The sequence below is a fragment of the Mustelus asterias genome, chromosome 16 (assembly GCF_964213995.1).
Source record: "Mustelus asterias chromosome 16, sMusAst1.hap1.1, whole genome shotgun sequence".
Lineage (NCBI taxonomy): Eukaryota > Metazoa > Chordata > Chondrichthyes > Carcharhiniformes > Triakidae > Mustelus > Mustelus asterias.
In genome coordinates this window covers 38794731-38821724 of record NC_135816.1, presented here as the reverse complement: position 1 = coordinate 38821724, position 26994 = coordinate 38794731, and the positions used below count along the sequence as shown (strand labels likewise).

At 41.6% G+C, this 26994-nt stretch overlaps 1 protein-coding gene across 5 annotated transcripts in view; it reads left to right on the top strand.

Annotated features, from left to right (window-relative positions):
• LOC144505115 (mitogen-activated protein kinase 9) overlaps positions 1–26037 on the top strand; it is a 64580-nt gene extending 38543 nt beyond the window's left edge. For 2 of the 5 annotated variants that reach the window (XM_078230979.1, XM_078230977.1), the window contains exons 11-12: positions 1552–1629; positions 21400–26037. In XM_078230979.1, coding sequence (XP_078087105.1) covers positions 1552–1629; positions 21400–21542 — 221 coding nt within the window. In that variant the 3' untranslated portion in view covers positions 21543–26037. Of the gene's footprint in view, positions 1–1551; positions 1634–13932; positions 14181–21394 lie in introns of those variants that run through there. The other 3 variants (XM_078230982.1, XM_078230981.1, XM_078230980.1) reach the window with 3 other exon arrangements.
• The last annotated feature ends 957 nt before the right edge of the window (positions 26038–26994 follow it).

Genomic DNA, 26994 nt, shown 5'->3' with positions numbered 1-26994 from the left:
CCATAAACAACATAGTGGCAATATTGGCCTTATTACCAAATCACACCTTGAGTGTTCACCCTAAACATCTAGCAGCTTCTCTTTCCAGAACCTCCACTTATTCAATCGGTTTACTTCTGTATTGCAATCTTCATTCTCTACCACAGCACCAAGCTCCATCTTGAGTTTGTTCCCAAGATATCATCACTCCTTCCCTGCTTCTGTACAGTAGTGACTTCTCATCCTTGGTAATTTTAATCTGCATTTAAACTTGTGTTCCCTGGTTCCTGGTAAAATAGGACCGGAGCAGGCCATTTGGCTTTTTGAGCATGCTCCACCATTCAGTAAGATCATGGCTGATCTGGTTGTGGTCTCAACTCCACTTTCCTGTTTGCGGTTGGCCCCATAACCCTTGGATTCCTTGTCTGTTAAATATCCAGCCACCACCACTGTGAAGAAGAGAATTCCAGAAACTCATGACCCGCGGAGAAAAATCTCATCCTCAGTCTTAAAAGAAGAATCTCTTATTCTTCAATTATGCCCCTTAGTTATAGTCTTCCCCACAATTGGCAACATCCTCCTAGTATCCACCCCAGCAGCTCCCCTCAAGAACTTGTATGTTTCAATAAGGTCACCTCTCATTTTTCTAAACTCCAATTGGCATAGCCCAACCTGTTCAACTTTTCTTCATAGAATATCTCACTAGGATAAATCTTTGCTGAAAGTTATTAAATATCTCCTTAAAAATCTGTCACTGCATTTCTGCTGTCCTATCTTTTAACCCCCGATTTCCCAGTTCATTTTAGCTAGTCCTGCTTTCATACCTTTATAATTTTCTTTATTCAGGTTTAAAAACTAGTCTTTGAGCCACAATACATGCCTTCAAACTGAGCATGAAATTATATGTTATGATTGCTGTCTCCTAAAGGCTGCTTTACCATGATATTGATTAATCCCTGCCTTGATGTTCATTACCATGTCTAGAATAGCCAGCTCCCTGGTTGGTTCTAAAACATACTGCTCTAAGAAATTGTTCTGGGTACAATGAACTCATTTTCTAGACTACCAATCTGATTCATCCAATTTACATGTAGATTACAGTCATCCATGATTATCTACCGCACTTGTAGTCACACCTTCCCGACAAATCAGAAGACTAACAAAAGGGATGTGACTGCCTCCTGGAATAAAGTGTCCAGGTAACTTCCCCCTCTCTGATGCATCAGACTGTCTGCAGCTGAGTCAAAGCTCCTCAAGCCATTTACACTACAGATGTGTTTGCCTTGGCTCACACTGGTGTCCAGGAACTCCCACAATCTTTCTCATAACTCTGTATATATTGCAAATTAGTTCTAACTTTCATAGTTTAATACGTTTTGGCACACCATCCAATTGTCATATAGATGAAACCTGCATTTTTGAATTGGAGAAAGCTATTTTCAGTTAACTTATATGTGTTCCAACTAATTTGGTTGATGTTTCATTTAGCATAATTCATGCACAATGAGGTTTTGTTTTGGAAAATATCAGGATAATTTTGCAATTTAAGGGTATTAACCTTTATTGTTTCAGAACTGATCTATAAAGAAGTTGTGGACTGGGAAGAGAGGAATAAGAATGGTGTTATTAAGGAACAGCCTTTACTTTCAGGTTGGTGGTTACTTTTGGTTTTCAGTTCTTGTAAATTCTCCACTTGCTTTATTTGGTCCTTGGGTTCGGGCAAGACTATCTTTATTGCCCTCCCGAATTGCTTTGAGAGGGAGTCGCAACTTGTTCTTTTCCTGTTACAATTCAAAGGGCATTAATAAATTTTAGGAAAGTCTTTAACAAAGGTACCACATGGGAGATTAGCAAAGATGAATTATGTGGAACTAGAGGGTCTAAAACAAATTGGATAAAAATTAGTTGGAGAGTAGAATGCAGGAATTCGAGTTGAGGGCAGTTTTCCATGTGGTTGGTGATAGGTGTGATGTCCTGTAGTGTTATTTTCCAGGGCACTTCTGTTTACTTTGGAAATCAATTTAGATAAGATCCACTGGTGTCAGAATTTGTAAATTATGCCAAAATAGGCAGTGTGATTAACCCTTTAGAAAATCAAAAGAAGTTGCAAAGGCATATTGATAAAATGGGGAGATAGGTTAAAAAACTGAAAATGGAATTCCGTGTCAGTAAGGATCGATTGAGAACAGATCATGAGGCTTTGGAGAGGATAAATATGAGTATGCTAGGGTGTAAATATCAATCAGAAGTAAGACATGAAAAAATGGATTTTCTTGTCAGAACGAAGCAGATTATGAAGCAATATGACAGTGTTTAAAATTATGAAAGGATAGGACAGAGTAGATAGAAGCCGTTGACTTCAAGTATATGAGAGGAGTTGAGCAGTCAAGAAAGAAATTTAGAGTGGAAGCCAGAAGGAAGTTTTTCACACGAGATGTGATTCATTTCCAGGATTAGTGATTGAGGCAGAAACTTACTGCATTCAAGGTTTTATTGAGTAGGTAAATGAAGGGTGTGTGTTTGATCTGGGAACAGGATGGCAAATGTGATTGAAACTATTTGCTCATGCAGAGGGTGTATACCAACAAGGATTGGATGGCTGGCCGCATAGCTTGGTTCTGTAGTGTAACTTCGATGGAAGAGTCACCACATAGTAACAGACTGAACTCTCATGTAGTTTCCTTTTCCTGCAGCAGTTTAGTAAACCAGTTGGGTTTTTGTTGCAATTTTTGTCATTTTTTCCTGGTGTCAGGGATGCCACGGTACCTCCAGAATTGCTTGGAACAGTTACTTTTAAGTCCATTCTTTGCAATGCTGTTCAAAAAACAGTTGATGACGACACTGAATTGAATGGTTGTCATGGACAACCTTGCCTCTAATTTGATATGAGGCAAGTTCAAGCACCTTTCTGTGGATCTGGAACTATTGGACACATGCTGGGTGAAATCTATTTTCTTAAATGGGGGGAATTGCAAGAGGCACTAGACTGAAAGGGTTGCAAAAATCGATGGAAATATATTGGTCAGGGCCTTCTGATCTTCTGAAATCTTGAAAAAAATCACAATCACCTACACAATTATCATGAGTGTGCAAGGCAACTGTTTCTTTCTGATAAGCCCATGAACCTCCTGATCAGGCTTGTAAAAGCATTTTGCCCAGAGAGCCACACCTGCATTTTCTTCTTACTCAATATGTTTCTCAGGGGCCAATTAGCAAATTTCAGAAAAATCGGGTTCAGCACAAGAATAAAATAAACTGTTTTAAAATTGAGATGTTAAGAAAAGAAGCAATTGCTGAACAAAAATAAGGCAATAAATTGCTATGTTAAGAAAGAGTATTAATAAAAATGATGTGTCGGTGTCTGCGCTTGGGTGTGTCATGGTATGTGCGGTGTTTTTGGATTTCCAAAAGGCGTTTGATAAGGTGTCTCACAAAAGGTTGCTGAAGAAGATTGGGTCACACGGAGTTGGGGGTCAGATGTTAGCATGGATTGGGGATTGGCCATCCGACAGGAAGCAGAGAGTCGGAATAAATGGGTGCTTTTCTGGTTGGCAGATGGTAACTAGTGGCGTGCCGCAGGGATCGGTACTGGGGCCTCAACTATTTACCATTTATATAGACGATCTGGAGGAGGGGACTGAGTGTAGGGGTAACAAAGTTTGCAGACGACACAAAGATAAGTGGAAAAGTGAATCGTGTGGAGGGCGTAGAAGGTCTGCAGAGAGATTTGGACAGGCTGAGTGAGTGGGCGAGGATCTGGCAGATGGAGTATAACATTGACAAATGCGAGGTTATTCACTTTGGAGGAAATAATAGCAAATTGGATTATTATCTAAATGGAAAAAAATTACAACATGCTACTGTGCAAGGGGACCAGGGGGTCCTTGTGTATGAGACGCAAAAACCCAGTCTGCAGGTGCAACAGGTGATCAAGAAGGCAAATGGGATGTTGGCCTATATCGCAAGGGGGATAGAATATAAAAGCAGAGATGTCTTGCTGCATCTGTACAGGGCATTGGTGAGGCCGCAGCTGGAATACTGTGTGCAGTATTGGTCCCCTTATTTGCGGAAGGATATATTGGCCTTGGAGGGAGTGCAGAGAAGGTTCACCAGGTTGATACCAGAGACGAGGGGTGTTGATTATGAGGAGAGACTGAGCAGATTGGGTTTGTACTCGTTGGAATTTAGAAGGCTGAGGGGGGATCTTATAGAGACCTATAAGATAATGAAGGGGCTGGATAGGGTAGAGGTGGAGAGATTCTTTCCACTTAGAAAGGAAGCTAGAACTAGAGGGCACAGCCTCAAAATAAAGGGGGGTCAGTTTAGGACAGAGTTGAGGAGGAACTTCTTCTCTCAGAGGGTGGTGAATCTCTGGAATTCTCTGCCCACTGAAGTGGTGGAGGCTACCTCGTTGAATATGTTTAAATCACGGATAGATGGGTTCCTGATCGGTAAGGGAATTAGGGGTTATAGGGATCAGGCGGGTAAGTGGAACTGATCCACTTCAGATCAGCCATGATCTTATTGAATGGCGGAGCAGGCTCGAGGGGCTAGATGGCCTACTCCTGCTCCTATTTCTTATGTTCTTATGTGTGGCTTGTGCGCACGTGTGGTCTGTGTCTGCGCATGCACATCAACATGCACATGTCTCTCTTTCTCTCTTCCCCTCCCCCCCCCCACCCTTCCCCAGCTCCCCATCCAGCGCACCCAGTCCCTTCCTCTCCTCACCCCACGAGTGCTGAAATGTTAGTACCACAACATGATCATTGACTTTCATTAGCAGGAAAGTTGCAAAATAATAAAACTGGGCAGATCACACAGCATCGACCAAAGCACTAGAAATGACGAGACAAATCTTGCCCAGTTGATCCTGGAAAGTACTCCTCATGAATGGCTGGGGAGTTGCGCCAAAATGAGGAGAGCTGTCCCACTGACAACTCCAGCAACAGCCTAACAAAGCCATACTCACCGAGCCATTCCTTAAATCCAAAGTCACAGACCCATCCAACACCGAGTGTGTCCTCTCCCATTAACAAGACAAACGTATCCAAGCCGGCGGCACTGTGGTGTACAGATAGGAGGGAGTGGCCATAAAAGTTCTCTACATTTACTTTGGACCCCTGCCATGTCATGGCATCAGGACAAGGAATTCCCCTGCTGATTACCTCTTGCAGCATTCACTGAGCAGAAGAATCACTATTCCTCTATGTTAAACACCAAAGGTAACAAGAGCATTGTGTATTCTGGGTGAGGAACTTCAATGTCTGCCAGCAAAAGTGACTTGGTAGCACCACTATTAACCGAGCTGGCCCAGTCCTGAAAAACATAGCTGCCAGGCTGGGCCTGCGGCAGATGGTGAGGGAACCACAGGAGGGGAAAATCTACTAGTCAAGTAAAGCAATCCCACATCTCACTGACCGCATCAGAATTCTAGCCCTATTCAGTTATGAATGGTGAAGGACAATTAATTAACTAATCAAGGGCACTTCACAAGTATCCCTATCCTCAATGACAGGGGAGCCCAGCACATCAGTGCAGAAGACACGGCGAAGCATTTGCAGCTATCATCAGCCAGAAACACTGAATGCATGACCTGAGACCTCCACCATCATAGAAGCCAGTCTTTAATCAATTCAGTTCACACCAAGTGATATCAAGAAACACCTGAAGACTATGAACCCTGTCAATGTCCCACCTCTAGTATTGAAGATTCGTGCCTCAGAACTAGCCCTGCCCCAAATTAAGTTGTTCCGGTACAGCTACAACACTGGAACCTACCTAACAATGTAAAACAAATACTCTATTATGTCCACAAGAAACAGGATAAGTTCAGTCTGGCCAATTATTGCCCCTTCAATCTGCTCAGTTATCATGAGCAAATTGATAGAAGGTGTTGTTGACAGTGCTATCAAGCAGTACTTGCTCAGCACCCTCCAATGTCTAGTTTGGGTTCCACCAAGACTCTGCTCCAGAACTTATTACAACCTTGGTCCAGACATGGGCGAAAGAGCTGAATTCCATAGGTGAGATATCAAGGCACTGTTTGATTGAGTGCTGATAGTGGCATCAAGAAGTCCTCATTAAAATTGAAGTTGATGAGAACCATGGAAAATTCTCCACGGGTTGGACTCGTAAGTAGCACAAAGTAAAATGGTTGCGATTGTTGGAGGCTAATCCTATCAGCCTAAGAACATTGCTGCAGGATTTTCTTGGGATTGTGTCCTAGGCCCAACCATTTTTTAACTGTTCAACTGGTGACCCTCCCTCCATTATAAGGTCAGAAGTGGAGATGCTTTCTGATCATTGCACAATGCATTCACCATTTGCTGCAACTCGTGCTGAAACAGTCCACACTGCATGCAGCAAGACCTGGCCGATATTCAGGCTTGGTTAACAATCGCACCACACAAATAGTAGGCCATGGTCATCTGCAACAAGAGAGAATTTAATAAGAGAGAATCTAACCACCTCCCCTCGACATTCATTACTGAATACTCCACCATCAACATTCTTGGGCTTACCACTGGCCAGACATTTAACTGGGTTGACCAGTCGACCCGTGGAGAATTTTCCATGATTCTCATCAACTTCAATTTTATGAGGACTTCTTGATGCCACTATCAGCACTCAACTTGGGACTACGATGTTGTGGCCATTACGGAGACGTGGGTAGAACAAGGACAGGAATGGTTGTTGGACGTTCCGGGGTATAGATGTTTCAGTAAGTGTAGGGAAGCTGGTAAAAGAGGTGGAGGAGTAGCATTGTTAATCAAGGATAGTTTAGCGGCTGCGGAAAGGCACTTCGAGGGGGATCTGCACACTGAGGTAATATGGGCTGAGGTTAGAAATAGGAAAGGAGCGGTCACGTTGTTAGGAGTTTACTATAGGCCCCCAAATAGTAATAGAGATGTGGAGGAAGAAATTGCTAAGCAGATTATGGATATGTGTGGGGGTCACAGGGTAGTTGTCATGGGGGACTTTAACTTTCCAAATATTGATTGGAACCTTTGTAGGTCAAATAATTCGGATGGGGCAGTTTTTGTGCAGTGTGTGCAGGAGGGTTTCCTGACACAATATGTGGATAGGCCGACAAGAGGTGAGGATTTGGTACTGGGAAATGAACTGGGCCAAGTGTTAGATTTGGTTGTGGGAGAGCACTTTGGAGATAGTGACCACAATTCGGTGTCTTTTGTTATTGCAATGGAGAGGGATAGGGCCGTACGGCAGGGCAAGGTTTACAATTGGGGGAGAGGTAATTATGATGCGATTAGGCAAGAATTAGGGGCATAAGATGGGAACAGAAACTGTCAGGGAAAGGCACTAATGAAAAGTGGAACTTTTTCAAGGAACAAATACTGGGTGTCCTTGATAGGTATGTCCCTGTCAGGCAGGGAGGAAATGGCCGAGTGAGGGAACCATGGTTCACGAAAGAGGTGGAATGTCTTGTGAAAAGGAAGAGGGAAGCTTATGTAGGGATGAGGAAACAAGGTTCAGATGGCTCGATTGAGGGTTACAAGTTAGCAAGGAATTAGCTGAAAAAGGGGCTTAGGAGAGCTAGGAGGGGACATGAGAAGTCCTTGGCGGGTCGGATCAAGGACAACCCCAAGGCTTTTTACTCTTATGTGAGGAATAAAAGAATGACCAGGGTGAGGTTAGGGCCGGTCAAGGACAGTAGTGGGAACTTGTGTATGGAGTCAGTAGAGATAGGGGAGGTGATGAATGAATACTTTTCTTCAGTGTTCACCAAGGAGAGGGGCCATGTTTTTGAGGAAGAGAAGGTGTTACAGGCTAATAGGCTGGAGGAAGTACATGTTCGGAGGGAGGGTGTACTAGCAGTTTTGAATAAACTGAAGGTCGATAAGTCCCCTGGGCCTGATGAAATGTATCCTAGGATTCTTTGGGAGGCAAGGGATGAGATTGCAGAGCCTTTGGCTTTGATCTTTGGGTCCTCACTGTCCACGGGGATGGTGCCAGAGGACAGGAGAGTGGCGAATGTTGTTCTTCTGTTTAAGAAAGGGAATAGAAATGACCCTGGTAATTATAGACCGGTTAGTCTTACTTCGGTGGTTGGTAAATTGATGGAAAAGGTCCTTAGGGATGGGATTTACGACCATTTAGAAAGATGCGGATTAATCCGGGATAGTCAGCACGGATTCGTGAAGGGCAAGTCGTGCCTCACAAATTTGATTGAATTTTTTGAGGAGGTAACTAAGTGTGTAGATGAAGGTAGTGCAGTTGATGTCATATACATGGATTTTAGTAAGGCGTTTGATAAGGTCCCCCATGGTCGTCTTATGATGAAAGTAAGGAGGTGTGGGATAGAGGGAAAGTTGGCCGATTGGATAGGTAACTGGCTGTCTGATCGAAGACAGAGGGTGGTGGTGGATGGAAAATTTTCGGACTGGAGGCACGTTGCTAGCGGAGTGCCACAGGGATCAGTGCTTGGTCCTCTGCTCTTTGTGATTTTTATTAATGACTTAGAGGAGGGGGCTGAAGGGTGGATCAGTAAATTTGCTGATGACACCAAGATTGGTGGAGTAGTGGATGAGGTGGAGGGCTGTTGTAGGCTGCAAAGAGACATAGATAGGATGCAAAGCTGGGCTGAAAAATGGCAAATGGAGTTTAACCCTGATAAATGTGAGGTGATTCATTTTGGTAGGACAAATTTAAATGTGGATTACAGGGTCAAAGGTAGGGTTCTGAAGACTGTGGAGGAACAGAGAGATCTTGGGGTCCATATCCACAGATCTCTAAAGGTTGCCACTCAAGTGGATAGAGCTGTGAAGAAGGCCTATAGTGTGTTAGCTTTTATTAACAGGGGGTTGGAGTTTAAGAGCCGTGGGGTTATGCTGCAACTGTACAGGACCTGGGTGAGACCACATTTGGAATATTGTGTGCAGTTCTGGTCACCTCACTATAAGAAGGATGTGGAAGCGCTGGAAAGAGTGCAGAGGAGATTTACCAGGATGCTGCCTGGTTTGGAAGGTAGGTCTTATGAGGAAAGGTTGAGGGAGCTAGGGCTGTTCTCTCTGGAGCGGAGGAGGCTGAGGGGAGACTTAATAGAGGTTTATAAAATGATGAAGGGGATAGATAGAGTGAACGTTCAAAGACTATTTCCTCGGGTGGATGGAGCTATTACAAGGGGGCATAACTATAGGGTTCATGGTGGGAGATATAGGAAGGATATCAGAGGTAGGTTATTTACGCAGAGAGTGGCTGGGGTGTGGAATGGACTGCCTGCAGTGATAGTGGAGTCAGATACTTTAGGAACATTTAAGCGGTTATTTGATAGGCACATGGAGCACACCAGGATGATAGGGAGTGGGATAGCTTGATCTTGGTTTCAGATAAAGCTCGGCACAACATCGTGGGCCGAAGGGCCTGGTCTGTGCTGTACTGTTCTATGTTCTATGACCATATAAATACTGTGGCCACAAGAGCAAGTCAGAGGTTGGGAATTGTGTGGCAAGTAATTCACCTCCAGACTCAAAGCCCGTCACCATCTACAAGGCACAAGTTAGGAGCATGATGGAATTCTCTCCAATTTCCTGGATGAGCACAGGTCCAACAACACGGCACAGTGGCGCAGTGGTTAGCATTGCTGCCGCACAGCGCCAGGGACTTGGGTTTGATTCCCAGCTTGGGTCACTGTGTGGAGTTTGCACGTTCTCCCCCATGTCTGCGTGAGTTTCCTCCAGGAGCTCTGGTTTCCTTTCACACTCCAAAGACATGCGGGTTCGGTGGATTGGCCATGCTAAATTGCTCCTTAGTCTCAGGGGGACTAGCTAGGGTAAATGCATGGCGTTATGGGGATAGGGCCTGGGTGGGATTGTGGTTGGTGCAGACTCGATGGACCAAATGGCCTCCTGCACTGTATGATTCTATGATTCTAACACACAAAAGAAGTTCTACACCCTCCAAGGCAAAGTACCTGCCTGATGGGTATCCCATCCATCACCTTAAACATTCACTCCCTCTACCACTGGTTTACAGTGGCAGCAATGTGTACCATCTGTGCATTCCAAACACTTGATGTTTCCGGGAAGGATAAGGACAGCAGATGCTTGAGAACTCGACCATCTGTAAGCTCCCCATCCAAGTCACACACCATCCTAACTTGCAACTATGTGATTGTTCCTTTACTGTCACTAAATCATTCCGAGCAGCAGTTCAAGAAGGGAGCTTGCCAATATTTTCTCAAGGGCAAAAAGGATGAATAACAAATGTTAGTCTTGCCAGTGATACTAACCATGAACCAATAAAAAAGGATATTGAGTGGGACTTTCTGGCCTTTCCCATCAGCAGAATCTCCTGACCCCACCAAAGATGAACCCCCCACCCCCAGCCCACCACCATGGGTCCTCCAGCAATGGAGGCTCTGAACAACAGGAAACACCATCAGCCAATGGCAGGCGCAACTTCCGTTGCCGCAAAATACGACGGGTGGTTAGGTGGATGGAAAATCCCACCCGACATCTTTGTTGTTTTCAGTGTGAACAACCAAGCCTGCCCAAAATAATTGAAGGGTTTAACAGGACTAGACGGTAGAAGAAGGAAGAATGTTCCTAATGGTGGGTGTGTCCAGCACCAGGGGTCAAATTCTCAGAACACAGGGTAAACCTTTTAGGACTGAGATGAGAAATTTCTTCACCCAGAGTGATAAACCTGTGGAATTCGCTACCACAGAAGACAACCAAGGCCAAAACATTGTATGTTTTCAAGAAACAGTTAGATATAGCTCTTGGGCCAAAGGGGATCAAAGGCTTTTGGGGGAAAGGTGTGATCGGGCTTTGAGTTGGATGATCAACCATGATCAAAATGAATGATGGAGCAGACTCAAAGGGCCAAATGACCTACTCCTATGTTTTGTGTTTCTGTGATATCAGTGATATCTTTGCTGTTGACATTTATGGGAATGGCAAATGCCTATCTTGAGTTGTTTGATCTAAATGTCTGGCCATAATAGCAATGGCAGTGTAAATGGGTGGGGATTGAAGTGGATGGGCTAATATGGGATTATTTTATGTAGGAATGTTTCCATTGAAATACATTGTTTCCACCAGGGGGCAGTAGATGACAATCTGCTGTTGTGCACTAATGCTTCAGAAGGATAAGCATATGTTTTAAGTGTATATAGTAATACTTTTCTGATGGAATGGGTAAATTCCTGGATATTTTTGAATACGTGCTCAGAGGGACAAAGACTGAGAGGCATGACTGCAGGTGCAAAGCATACCAATAAGAAATCAGTCAGAGGTATAACATTCAGAAGGTACAATAGACTTGAAACTGAGGATGAGTTCAAGTTGATAAATATGTGGAATAATTACTTTTTAAATATTCATACAGGAAGATAAGAACTATAATACCCTCCCTAAATAAAGTTAATGTGGATAAAATTAAAGGTCAATGCAAGTCATATTGCTTTAACCTATATAAGATGCCCCGAAGCAGTAAATACCCAGGCACTAGACTATATTTATCTGTACAATAGAAAACTGGATTTGTAAACCATTGACTATTGTTGAGGGAGTCAGTGGACACTAGGGAGGAATCAGTAGATTGGAAATGTGACAGTCTATTCAAAAGGCTGGCAAAAGAGGTGCAAGAAACTACAGAATCATTGGTTTTATTTCATTTATAAAATAATGGAATCAAACATCAGGCGTATGCTTGAAGATTCTCTATGGTAATAATGCAGTATTCAGAAGGGAAAGATATTATCTGACACATCTCCTTGACTACTTCAAGGAAATAACACAAGTGGACTGCAGTAAGCTTTTTTTATTCATTCATAGGATCTGGATGTACCTAGCTAGTAAGAAGTCTCACAACACCAGGTTAAAGTCCAACACTGGGCTGGTGTTGTGAGACTTCTTACTGTGCTTACCCCAGTCCAACGCCGCCATCTCCACATCATGTACCTAACTAGGCCAGCATTTACTGTCTGTCCCTCAGTACCCTTGAGAAGGTGGTGGTGAGGTGCCTTCTTGAACTGCTGTATCCCGTGAGGTGGTTAGGGAGGGTTAGGTTCCAAAATTTTGACCCAGCGACAATGAAGAAACGGCAATATATTTCCATATCAAGATAGTGAGTGACTTGGAGGGAACTTTCATGTGGTGGTGTTCCCATATATCTGCTGCCCTTATCCTTCTGGATGATAGCAGTTGTGGGTTTGGGAGATGCTGTCTCAGGAACCTAGGTGAGTTCTTGGAGTGTATCTTGCAGATGGTACACACTGCTGCCACTGTCCTTCAGTGGCAGTTTGAAAATGGGATATTAGACCAAGTTCCAGATAAAAATAGGAACAGTTGTACGTTCTCCTGTGTCTGCGTGGGTTTCATCCAAGTGGTCTGGTTTCCTTCCACAGTCCAAAGATGTGCAGGTTATGTGGATTGGCCAAGCTAAATTGCCCCTTAGTGTCCGAAGATGTGTAGCTTAGGTGGATTAGCCATGGTAAATGCTCAGGGTGAGGGGGATAGGGTGGGCCTGTGTAATATGTGCTTTTGGAGAATTGGTGCAAACTCGATGGGCTGAATGGCCTCCTTCTGCACTGAGGGATTCTGTGGATTCTATTCATGTTAAATATGTGTAAGAAATGGCCTGGATGTATGCAAAAATAGTCCTATATTCAAGAAGCACCGAAAAGGGGTGCCCAGGAATCAGCGTTTAGGATCATTATTTATAACTTATTAACCTGGATTCAGAAATCCAGTATTTATTTTCAGATTATTGTAAATGTGTAGGGCCAGTGGAATTGGCAGAGGCGCAGTTCAGAAATTGCAAAATGACCGGGACAAAATACATAACTGGGCAGATTGCTGATAGATGAATTTTAATAATCAATATTGCCCAGAGAAAGGAAAGGTGGCTGAAATGTTCGTTGCATGAATGATGTTGACGTAGCTAAAGATGAAGTTGAACTAAAACCAGGAGTCTTATTTAAACTGACTAGCAACATGTTTAAGCAATGCAGAGCAACAGTCAACAAAGCTGATATAATGTTGGGTTGTATGGCCAAAACAGACTGTATGTCAGAGGAGGTTGTGAACGAATTGTGCAGTGCAGTAGTCAGACTGCACCTTGTGTGCTGGAGGCAGTGTAGAGAAGGGCTTCCACCCAGTTCTTGTGTCAAGTGTTCTACCACAGAAGGACTGAAAATTAGATGTGACAGGTTGGTGGCAGCTGATTACCTTTCTCTTTTTCTCCCAAACTCTGGCCTACAGCCTGTTTTAAGGATGAGAATTTGAATATTCCTAGATAATTCATTTCGTGATTTTTTTTGTGCTCTTTTTAACAATGCTCCTTGCATTGTTAAAAAACTAGGATGGCGACTTTCTAGTGATAGAGCAGAAGTAGCAATTTGCTGCTGCTTCTCTGCAGAGGAAAAATGTCAAAAATGCACCAAGCGTCTTGCTATATTTAACAGTGTGCCAGATTCTGCTTGAATGGGGCATCTTGCAACATGCAATTGCACATGTAGGTTTTGCCCACTAAGTTGCTGGAAGTGTGAGCTGATAATGGCAACAAGGCAGTTGGGACCTTAATGAAAAATGAGGCACTGTATTTCTTTGGCAATGCTATTTAAATATTTGAGAAATAAACAGAGGACAGAGAAGGGTGTGATTTAGAGTAGGTGAATTCAATGTCAAATCAGGTATAGAAAGAACAGTTAAGGAATGAAAGATTGGATAGAGAGAAAAGGAGACAAAAGAAAAGTACATGAAAATATATTTTTGTCATCTGAACTTTTTAATATCTCAAAACAAGTTGCCAGTCTGAAGGAATATGTTTCCACATTTAAAATTGTGCAAACTGCGTAAACATGAGGCGGTAAGTTGGCTAATGTACTTTGGGCGACTAGATTGAAAGCCACAATGGTAGCTAAAATAATGGCAAACATTTAAAGAATGAGTTCATAATTTGTAACAAATACTCATTCACTTAAGGCAGTGGTTCCCAAAGGGTGCGGTGTGCCACATTGGTGCGGCGAGAGAGGATGGCAAGTGTGGCAGGAAGATTCAAGGACAATCAAAGAAACATTTAATAATGGATAAATGTTTTTGTGTAGCTGCATTGTTTTATATTTTCTGGATGTCCCATGATCATATAAAGTAGTGGTGTTCTATGTTATGAATCAAGCACTGGTCGGAGTTTTTTTTTGTTTTTGATGTACTTATGAATAAAAAATTTGGTGTGGCATGAGCAAATTTTTATTCCGAAAGAGCGGCCCTGTGAAAAAAGTTTGGGAACCATTGACTTAAGGAATAAAAACAGTGGTCCAACTGTGGCTCACAAGATGTTTAAAAATAATAAGTTAAAGGAAAAGGCTAATGATGTCAGAAAGAGCTGTAAAGCAATAGCGGGAGGAGTTTGGAGTTAAACAAAGGATGACCAAGAAATTGGCGGAGAAAGTAGATTAAGGGCAAATGAGCATGAGACACAACATTGTAAAAACTTCACAGTACCTCAAGAGATTGGTGGAAGTAAATGTACGCTTATTAGAGACAGGTATAGAGGAAATTATAGGGAATGTGAAAATCGTAGCGATGTGAAACAAGTATTTAGTTTCCGTCTTCACAATACAAAGCACACAAAATTCAGGGACTGAGAATCTAATGAGAATGAAATTAGTATTGGTAAATAAATAATACCGGAGAAATTATTGGGACTTGGATTTAACAAAACTGGATCTGGTGGCCTGTATCCTAAGTTTTAAAGATAGCTACAAAGGTAATGATTGCCTTGGTTTTGATCTATTGGAATTCCCCAGAGCCTGGAACAATCCCTATGGATTAGATGATTGTACATGTAACTCACTATTCAACAAAACAGGCGGATAGAAAATGGGGAATTATATGCCAGTTAGGCTGCTATCAGTAGTAGGGAATCTACTAATAAGGATGCAGTAATGAGGCACTTAGATCATATCATTGAGCAGAGTCAACGCAGATTTATGAAAGGGAATTAGTATTTGACACTTGTTAATTTTTTTGACATTGTAACTGGAACCATTGGATGTAGTGTAATTGAATTTACAAAAAGCATTTTATAACTTACCAAACAAGGGTTATCGCGCAAAATTAGGGCTCATGAAATTGGCAGTTCATATATTAGCACAGCTTGAGGAATGATTAATGGACAGAAATCAGAGTAGAAAATGATGGGTCATTTTTAAGTTAGTAGGTGATAATGAGTGGAGTACTATAAAGTTTAGTTCTTGGGCCTCTGTTACCTTATATGGGGCTGCTGATCATAATATATTCATGTTTGCTGACGAGGCAAAGATGGGAATATAAACTGTGAACAGGATGCAAACAGACTGCAAAGTAACGTAGACAAGTGAATGGCCAAGAACATGGCAGTTGGAATATAATGTTGGAAGCATGGAGTCATCCAGTTGAATAGGAACAATAAAAAAGCAGAATATTTTTTTAATGGGGAGAGACTGGAAAATATTGGTATTCATAGGGACCTGAAGTTAAGCTGTATATTGGCCATTATTACAAAGGGACTGGAATAAAAGTGTTAGTCTTTCTACAACTATATAAGGCTGATGGCGTATAAGTCAGGGGCAAGCCAACCTCCTCTTGGCCAGCTTACCCTGAAGCTATTTAACAGCTGTTGGACCATTAATTGGCTTGCACTCCCATGAGGGAGAAAGTCTCACTTCAAAGCTGTAGACCAATCAAATAGCTGGCAACTCTCCTATGCCACTGGTAACTGCAGCCACCATTGGGACATGTCCAAAGTCTTGCTGGGGCCCAGCTGGCAGGTCTAAGCCCAGCTGAGAGAATTATCTGGGAGCATGCCTCCAATGGACACCATAGACCCATAGAGAAGGCCCTGTCTTATCTAACCATCAGCCTTGGTGGTAAAATCCCAGCAGCAGTGGGAAGAGGCCCTTAAGAGGCTCAATAGGTCCTCAATTGGCCCACAAGAAAGTGGGCTGCCAGATGCCTCCCCCACAACTGGTAAAATTGCAGTGTGGCAGGGTGGGAAAGAAGTGGACACGGTCTCACTGCTGTAGTGCCCAATAACACAGTCGCCCCTGCCTGCCACCCCACCCTCATAAGGGTTTGGCCTTAGGCTTGTTCTGAGCCCACACCTGGAGTAGTGTGTGCAGTTTTGGTCTCCTTCTCTAAGGAAGGATTTACTTGCCTTAGAATGCAGCAAAGGTTCACGCTCAAATTTCTGAAATAAGAGGGTTATCCCATGAAAGACTGTTTAGGCATTGCTCATATTCCCAAGAATCTCAAAGAATGAGAGATTCTGCTGTTTTACACGAGCAAAATTATTGCAATGGTCATTCTCCACCGCCTTCTTTCAGTGATTGAGAAGATCCATCCAGAGTCATAGTTTTCATCCTTTGAGAGGCTCCACAAGCATGATCTTCACTGTATGGGAAATTGAAGAAAAGTGCAAGGAACAAAACCAACTGCTGCATGTGGCTTTTGTCGTTCTCTCAAATGCCTGGGAAGACTTATGGAGGCGGATCCTCCTCAAATTTGGCCACCCTCAGAATTGTATCACCGTCCTCTGCCTACTCCATGATGACACAATTTATGATCCTCCCCAATGGAACCATCACAAACCCAATCTCAGTGAAAATTGGGGACAAACAAGGCCCTCGCTGCAATACTGCACCTCATCTCTCGTGAATTAACCATAGAGCATAGAGATAATCTATACAACAGTCGAGAAACTGTTCAACCTATGCCGCCTTCAATCCAAAACCATTCCAGCCTCAGCCATACCGCGTTTAGATTTATGTTTGTGTGTGCACTCACTTAGAAACAACTCCAAGTCACTGTCAACTCCTTTTCCAGAACAATTGAGAAAATGAGTCCTACACTAAAGAGCCGGAAAGGTCATGTTCCAACCAGCGTCTATGGCACAACGCCTCACCCTGTGAGGAGATCCTGGAAAATGTGGACCATTTTCAGTCTCTTGGGAGCCTCTTGACAGAGGCAGACAGTGACAACAGCATTCATCATTGCCTCCAGCATACCAACTCAGCCTTGGTCTACAAATACTCTTTTCCTTAGACAGCCAAAGATCTCAAACCGAGACTCAAGTCATGGTTTATCTGGCAGCAGTGATCCCCACTCATCTATATGCTTTGGAGGCTACATCTCAAAGCACTAGCGAGGCAACACCAGTGGGATCCTCCAAGACCGGTGGCAAGCAAGGTGGTCCAATAGTGTTGCCCTCTCCCAAGTCAACGTACCCAGCACGAATCACTGAAAACTAGGTGGGGCATGCTTGCAGCCAGCTATGAATAGCTGGTAAATAGAAATGTACAAAATCATCAGGGGGGGGACATAGATGGGAAGAAACTTTTCCCCTTACTTAAGGGGTCAATAACCAGGGGGAACTGGTTTCAGGAATGCCGCACCATGGACAGGTGACTTGGAGAGGATTTGAGAAAAAACTTATTTTACCCAAAGTGTGGTGGGAATGTGGAACGCTCTGCCTGAAAGAGTGGTAGAGGCAACAACATTTAAGACGCATTTAGATGAGCACTTGAAACACCATAGTGCTGGAAAATGGGATTAGAAAGGGTAGATGCTTGATGGCTGGCACATATATGATGGGCCGAATGGCCTCTCTGCTGTAAAATTCTATGACTCTTTGACTATGACCAGACTCCTGCAGCAATTACTCTGCTTGGGACTTAGTTATGGTAGGTGACTCCCAGGCAGAGAGTGGAAATGGTTAAGGGATGTCCTCAAAGCATCTCTGAAGAAGTAAAACCTCTCACCTACTCAAGGGAGTCCCTGATTTGTAACTGATCAAAATGGAGAAGATTCCCCCAGGAAGACACCAAACACACCAAGATGCTTCATCGGGAACGTGCAGAGACAAAGTCAAAGTCTTAGAAAGAGCCCACAAAGCTCCAAACAACCCTTCTACCCAACTCTTCCTTGTCCTACATGTGGCAGAATCTGCAGTTCGTGCATTGGACTTATCACCCATTTCAGAACTCATAAAACCAGAGTGAAATCAGGTCTTCCTTGATCCTAAGGGACTTCCTAAGCAACTGTGTGACGTTTTGATCTCTATCTGTGGGAGGGATTATACTTGCTTTCAAGGGAGTGCAGCAAAGATTCACTGGACTAATTCCTGGAATTAGAGGAACTTAGAACAATTGCAATCACCAGAAAAACTATTCGACCCAAAGGCTAACAAATCCCCAGATCCTGAAGGTCTGCATCCTGGTGTCTTAAAGGAAGTGGCTGTTGGGATAGATGCATTTGTTGTAAATTTTCAAAATTTCCCAGATTCTGAAAAGGTCCCATCAGATTGGAAAATAACAAATGTAACTCCTGTTTCCCATGACAGGACAATCTAGAACTCGGGGTTACAGTCTCAAAATAAAGGGTCAGCAATTTTGAAGAGAGTTGAGAAATGTATTTTCTCGTCGGGTTGTGAATCTTAGGCATTCTCTACCCCTTATAGCTGTGGATGTTCAATCGTTGAGTATGTTTAAAACTAAGATTGATGTACTAACTGAGTTGAGGGATATAGAGTACAGGAAGGTGGAGCTGAGTAGCTGATCAAAATGGCCTAGTTGAATGGGCCGAATGGCATACTCTTATTTCTTATGTCTCAAGTAACAGAATCGTAATGTTATCCACATTTCAATGCTTTCATAGATTAGCCTTTACCTATTAATGAAGTATTTTATCATTTAAATAAATGACAGGTAGTTTAGTCTATATCTGTCATTATAAATTAGAATACAAACATCAAGGTTAAAGTTCAAAAAGTTGACTGCTTCAACTGCAATTGTTAGATTAGTGATTGCAGGCTTGCAGTTTGCTGGGATGTTTAGGATTTATTTGTTTTTTATAACTTTGCATTCCTCTCCTTTGTTTATTTTTATGTACTTTTGTTTCTATTTACCTAATCTTAGCTTGGGAGTTCATCTATTATTCCTTCATTCTACAATTTCAATTTCCACATTCTTTTGACCTATCATTTGATTTTATTCATCGCCGTTCTTTCTCCAAATTTGGAGGACTTTATTTCTTCAACATCTTTAGAACATAGAACAGTACAGCACAGAACAGGCCCTTCGGCCCACGATGTTGTGCCGAGCTTTGTCTGAAACCCAGATCAAGCTATTTCCTCCCTATCATCCCGAAGTACTCCATGTGCCTATCCAATAGCTTCTTAAATGTTACTGAAGTTTCTGACTCCACTATCCCTGCAGCCAGTCCATTCCACACCCTAACCACTCTCTGAGTAAAAAACCCACCTCGGACATCCTTCCTATATCTCCCACCATGAACCCTATAGTTATGCCCCCTAGTTACCGCTCCATTCACCCGAGGAAATAGTCTTTGAACGTTCACTCTATCTATCCCCCTCATCATCTCATAAACCTCTATCAAGTCTCCTCTCAACCTCCTCCGTTCCAAAGAGAAAAGTCCAAGTTCCCTCAACCTTTCCTCATAAGACCTACCCTCCAAACCAGGCAGCATCCTGGTAAATCTCCTTTGCACTCTTTCCAGTGTCTCCACATCCTTCTTGTAGTGAGGTGACCAGAACTGCACACAATATTCCAAATGTGGTCTCACCAAGGTCCTGTACAGTTGCAGCATAACCCCACGGCTCTTAAACTCCAACCCCCTGTTAATGAACACCAACACACTATAGACCTTCTTCACGGCTCTATCCACTTGAGTGGCAACCTTCAGAGATTTATGGATATGAACCCCAAGATCTCTCTGTTCCTCCACATTCTTCAGAACCCTACCTTTGACCCTGTAATCCACATTTAAATTTGTCCTACCAAAATAAATTACCTCGCATTTGTCAGGGTTAAACTCCATTTGCCATTTTTCAGCCCAGCTCTACATCCTATCTATGTCTCTTTGCAACCTACAACAGCCCTCCACCTCATCCACTACTCCACCAATCTTGGTGTCATCAGCAAATTTACTGATCCACCCTTCAGCCCCCTCCTCCAAGTCATTTATAAAAATTACAAATAGCAGAGGACCAAGCACTGATCCCTGTGGCACTCCGCTGGTAACCGGTTTCCAGTCCGAAAATTTTCCATCCACCACCACCCTCTGTCTTCTGTTAGATAGCCAGTTACCTATCCAATCGGCCAAACTTCCCTCTATCCCACACATCCTTACTTTCTTCATAAGCCGACCGTGGGGGACTTTATCAAACGTCTTACTAAAATCCATGTATATGACATCAACTGCACTACCTTCATCTACACACTTAGTTACCTCCTCAAAAAATTCAATCAAATTTGTGAGGCAAGACTTGCCCTTCACAAATCCGTGCTGACTATCCCGGATTAAGCTGCATCTTTCTAAATGGTCGTAAATCCTATCCCTAAGGACCTTTTCCATCAACTTGCCGACCACCGAAGTAAGACTAATCGGCCTATAATTACCAGGGTCATTTCTATTCCCTTTCTTAAACAGAGGAACCACATTCGCCACTCTCCAGTCCTCTGGCACCACCCCCGTGGACAGTGAGGACGCAAAGATCAAAGCCAAAGTCTCTGCAATCTCATCCCTTGCCTCCCAAAGAATCCTAGGATATATTTCATCAGGTCCAGGGGACTTATCAACTTTCAGTTTATTCAAAATTGCTAGTACATCTTCCCTCCGAACATCTACTTCCTCCAGCCTATCAGCCTGTGACACCCTCTCTTCCTCAAAAACATGGCCCCTCTCCTTGGTGAACACCGAAGAAAAGTATTCATTCATCACCTCTCCTATCTCTTCTGACTCCATGCACAAATTCCCACTGCCGTCCTTGACCGGCCCCAGCCTCACCCTGTCATTCTTTTATTCCTCACATAAGAGTAAAAAGCCTTGGGGTTTTCCTTGATCCGACCCGCCAAGGACTTCTCATGCCCCCTCCTAGCTCTCCTAAGCCCCTTTTTCAGCTCATTTCTTGCTAACTTTTTCAGCCCCTTTTTCAGCTCATTTCTTGCTAACTTGTAACTTTGTTGTGTAGTTTGTAGTGGAAAAGGAAAAAAAACTCATTCCTGCCGCCAAATATATATAATTCATTTTTGCAAATTATTAACCCCTGTTTGCCACTGCCTGCTGTCATCATGCCTTGTTCCTCTTCGTACTCTGTATGTCTTCTTCAGTGTTTTGGATCTTCAACACATGACATGTTGCTTCCTGTGTGTGATCAGCCACTTATTTCTTTTGCCTGGTGTGAAGAAAAGTTTAACTCCTGCTGCATTTACCTCATTGCCTCGAGTCACAGTGCCAAGTATCTATTGGATGTAGGAACTAACCCTAACCCTAATAGCCTTGACATTTCCAATGTTAGATTTATTTCAGGAAATAGACTTGTAAAATGTATTTTGAGTACAGTCAACGGTCTGCCATTTTCTCAGATTGTATCACCATTTTTGTTTACTTAGAACAGATGCAGCAGTGAATAGCAACAACAGCCCCTCTCAGTCTTCCTCCATCAATGACATTTCATCCATGTCAACAGAGCAGACCTTGGCCTCCGATACTGACAGCAGCCTGGATGCTTCAACAGGACCACTTGATGGTTGCAGGTGATCAGCCTCCTGACTCCAAACATGAGCATCATCAGAAAGTAGCTACTGCTGCTATTTTCAACCTGAGTTGCTTTTAAATTAAGGAAACAACATAGAGGAGATATATCTATTGCATGTACTACAAACACAATGCCTGTCCTTTACTCGGTTGTTTATGATTGCCTGGCTTATGTTACTAATGACAGCCTAGGAAAATTTGAAAAGGGAATTTATAATGGAATGTTTATTTGTGCAAACTGCTCCCAGCTCCAAATTCAGGTGGGCACAAGTTGGAAATATGAAAATCATGCGTGAGCGAAATTAACAAACTATTTAATGAAGATAGGCTTTGCAGATTTGCTGTCTTGTCCTTGTAGCCTCTCACCTTTTTGTTGAAGATTCCTTAAGTACATTCCAAAAATCTGTAAGAGAGAAACAACTGAAGCACTTTTTAATTTCTAAAATTAATTTTTTGGCATGTTCATATTACTGTGAAGGTAAGGTTGCAGCATTGTGGATTTCAAATTGTATCTTAAACAGAGAATTTAATTATTCAATGTTATCTTCTACGCAATACTACTATGGTCTCCAATTACTTCTAAAATAACAACTGACAGTAGCAAGCAGGAAAAGTGTTTTTATTTGTGTGAGGTTTTGAGTATCTTTGTATGATCGGGATTAGCAGCAGGATGGTCGAAGATGACTTTGTTTGCAATGAATTGCTTTTCAGGATGATTGATTTAGGGTGATCACTAGAGTGATTTAAGATCATAAAAAGTAGGAGGAGGAGGAGTTGGCAGTTCATCCCATCGAGTGCCATTCAGCCATTCAGTAAGATCATGGCTGATTTCATTGTGGCCTTAATGGCTCTTTTCTTGCCTATCCCCAAAACCCTTGTCAATCAAATATTTGTCCAACTTACCCTTGAATATAGTAAATGGCTCAGCCTCCACTGCCATCTGTGAAAGAGAATTCCAAAGACTAATGATCCTCTGAGAAGAAATTCTTCCGAGCCTTCATCTTAAATTGAAGACCCCTTATCTTTAAACTGCACCCACTAGCTCTAGATTCTCTCGCGAGAGGGAACACTCTTTCAGCATCTATCCTGTCAAGTTCCCTCAGAATCTTGTGTGTTTCAGTAAGATCACCCCTCACCTGTAATTTGTCATTTGAAAGGCATTATTTCTTTAGTTGACCAAGAAACATAATAATCAGAAAAGAGAAGAAAGAGAAAGGGATTTTTGAAGTTGTTTGGATTTGGCGATTGTGCCAAGTTTGAAGAATGATTTCAGGAAGTTAAAGGGTCAGTGGTAGAATCATTTTGGAATTGTGCTGTAAAATTTTAAAGTTATCTGGGGCAGTGTTCTGGCATTTTGCATAACTTTGTGACTCATAAATCAGCCCACCTTGATGCTATTTAATGTGCCTTGTAAAGGTTTGAATGTTAGCAGCATAAGCTAATATTTTCCTCCAAGAACTTGATGTATAGAATGCCTTTACTGTTTATCCTGCTGGAAGAAAGCAACAACTGTTTAATCCAGAATGAAATGTAGTTAAAATCCATGGTCTCAATCTTACATGGCAATGATAGACCAGTATGTTAGTTGAAAAATACACCTCACTTCGGAGTTTCACAATGCTGGTCGAATCAAATTGTAAATTGAAGCAGAAATATCATAATTACAATATGATGTTCTGGGGTGCGTGGAGAAGATTTCCTTTGTTTGCGATCTGCAGTAAAGTGATTAGTGCATGCTTGATAAATATGCCTGTGATTTCATTATATGTTGTGCACAAAGGAACTCCCTCCCTGATTGTTTGGTTGCAACACAGATATTTGCCTCTTTTTAAAAAATAAGTGCATGCTGTACTAAAAACATATGTCCAAGGCAAGGCCTACTTTTTATAACCTGTTTCAATAAAAGCCTAATTATTTTCCAGCATATAACTGCAACCTGTGGAAGGGTGAAATTAACAGCTTTTTACTGAAGATTATATTGTTTGTTGTAATGGCAGTTTTAGGGTTTTAACAGTTCTTGCTATAAACTGCTTTTTCCAGTTTATTGGAATTTCCAGTTCCAATATCTGCTTATTGGAAAATAAAATTTAAACTCTTGTCCACATAATTATAGACTGCTCAAGGTTTTTAAAAACCTGTTTGAAATAAAATCATAATTGAAAGAATTACATATTTAAATAATGCTATATGCTATTTAATCTCTGTGCAATCAAAAACACATGACCCAGAAAATCCTGGTTAGATGTGGGATGACAGGGCTGTGAAGAATCTAGGTTATATTGGAACTTGTCCTGTAATGGTGCTCCAGTCCCTGTTAAATTTTCTGGGGATTGTGCCATTTCAAGTACCTACCTGCCCAATTGAAGAATGGGAATTTCAAGGTGCGGCAGCATTAATTGTCACGGTTATCTCAAATTTCAAGAGTCCCTGCAGCTCTGCTTTTAGTCAGTTTTAAAATTGGAATAAATTGCACTCTAATCAAATGCACTTCACAAACCAGTCTTGGTTTGAATGCAGAAATCTGCCCCATACCTGAGCCTTAGCATTGCTGGATGCCAGGGACATGTAGGTAAACCTGGTGCTGCTAAGACCCTAAATATGAAATTATTACATATGTTCCTTATGGACGTGGGAGAATATGGCATATCTGCTCAGTTTTGGTGGGTGCATTATGAGTCCATCTCTCTAAAATGTGCGTAAATTCACAATTGCTCCAGAAAGTGTTTGAACCCTGCTAAATTCGGGTTTCCCCCACCGTGTGCATTATGCCTCAAAACCCCCCTCAGTTTATGTGTTTAAAAGCCTGTTGTTTTGAAAAATAAAAACATAAGACTCCAAAACTAAGCCTTATGTTGCCACATGCTTCATTGGACCTCTCAGCCATGGACAGCCATTACACTAACTATTAAATCGAGAATTTTTAATTAAGTTAAATAACATTTAAAGATTATATTTGCTGTTTAGTTTTCCACATTTACGATGTTTTCATCGTTTGTTCAGAAATGATAATATAGAACTGAATACAAATTTTAGTGCATACTCTGAAGATGAGAAATGTTGGAGAAACAGAATAGCTGTAGAATTCAGTGACTGAGGTTTTCAGTTATGGGAGAGTGATTTATATAATTACAAGGGATTGTCTTCAGGGGTAATTAATTCAAAATCTCATTTAACTGTGATACTATAATTAAGCTTTGTGTAATGCACAATCCTCAATTTGTTTGAATTGACAGTCAAACAGTAGATTCATGCTCTATAAATGTCAAGCCATATTAATAAAGTTTTCATTCTTGAGCTTTTTCATAAATCAATTTGCAACTGAATTTCAGCATTTGATAAAGTTACAATCAGTGTTTCAAAGTTTACTATAAAAACAATTAACTTGAACAATGATTTATAGAATGATCAATTTACTGAAAACTTAATCTATTCCTGAAAATACTGATATGTTTCACGTTGTTTCTGCAAACTTCATTTAATTTGTGCATTATTTTTGGTAAGGAACAAGTGTTTTATTAGCTATATTATAGAACAACTCTGTTCGGTTACTATAATTTGGTTCATGCCTATCTCTGCAAATTTGCTGGAATAAAATTATGCATTTAGTTTTCAGCCATAAAGCAAATATTTTGCCCCCTCTTCCTGTGGTAAATTGTCCCTTTTGTGGAGTGAACATTTTACAATTACACATGATAAGTAATATTTTATCGTCTAGATTTAAATAAAATGTACAGCTCCGAATCAGGCCATTCCTCCCATCCAGACCATGCCATGCTTATGCTCCACTCGAGCCTAGTTCGAACTCCCTCTGTTGCAAAACAAGACAATGAAAACTGTATTAAAATTAAAATAAACACTTCTTTGCAGAGTGCCTTGTGTTAACAAAATATTTCAAATTGTTTCAGTTCTTTACTTTTGGAGTAGTGATGGTTATGTAGGCCAATAATGATGGCCTATTTTTAAGTGAACTACATACAACTTCTGTTACTTGAGGCTCGTCTTGGATGGCTACAGTTAAGAGCGCAGTTGTGATAAGTGATCTTTCAGCTGAAATTCTTTTGGAATTAGATGGAGTTGTATTTTTTAAATATCTGGAGTTTATGTTTTGCTTCTGCTAGCTTCCTAAGTCTGTGTATCAAATATCCCAAGCCCAAATAAACTTCCAACCAAAAAGAGAAATACTGAAAATTAGACACAGTATCTGTGGAGTGAAGTGACAAGCTAACATTTAATGTGAGTATCACAGGTATTGTGTTTGATTTCTATGTTTATGCCAGATTTGTTAACTTCTCTCCATGAAAGCCCAGTGCTACAGATCTGACCATGTACTGAATTGTGCTCTGGGTTCTACCGTACTGGTCTGCTGTTCCGGGTCAGTTTTGTAACATCAAGACCTGATGTTTGTGAAGTTTCTACCCATTAAAGCTCTGAATCATTTCTGTTGAGCAAACGACTGCTGAGTGTTTACAACATTTTCTGATTCAGATTTCAGTTTGCAGTATTTTGTTTTATTTTTACCCAAAAAACTTTGCATCACATTTGTCCCATATCTGTGGAATTTAGTAAAGCTCACTGCTCACCTGGAAAGATTAAGGGCTTCACAGTCTGGTTTCTACTTCGCAATATTCACTTCAATTGGATCTTTGAAAAGCATTGTGGCTCAGAGGCATTGCTGTGATATATTGGAAAAGGTTGCATCGTTAAGCTCCCTGGCGGTAATTTTCAAGATACAATCATTGGGTGCCTAAACCTTATCCGAGATTGCACAAAAACTGCACACTAAGGTGGTTTGCACTGAAGTTGTTCTATTAAAAAAAAATCCTTCAATTGTTTGGGATGATTGTTTTAAAAGAGTAAAAAGAACGAATTGTAAAGCTTTTAAATGTCTGTAGCTACTTTAGGTGTATATGTATATGTTTGGTCGCTGTGTGCATCAGGGTTCGACGCTAAGCTAGAGCAGAATTTCCAGTCCAAATCTGTATTAATGTTTTGTCACTTTCAGACCTGGTGTTACATCATTTCCATGCTCCAAATTGTACTGTGAATTCCATGGTACTGATAACCTGTTCCATGTCACAGTTGTCAAATTATGGTAGCATCAAGACCTGATATTTGTGAAGTCTTTTTCCGTTAATGCTCTGAATCATTTCCATTGAGTAAAAGTAATGTTGACTGAAAGGGCTGCTGTTAAGTACCAGTATCCTGAAGCTGTTAATGTTACAAGTGCTTTTAGAGTAGTTACTTGAAAACGTACTTGCAACCTAACCAGCTATGTTCCATCATCTGCCTGTTACATGGTGTTTGTGCAATAAGAGATCTTGTATATAAAGATTGTTGCCAATTGACATTCATGCTGGATTTTTATTTTGATCTCAAGTTTGACATTAGATGGTGCTTTTTTGTACTGACAACAGTCCTGCTTTTTGTTTTTTTTTAAACAGATTTTTATAGATTA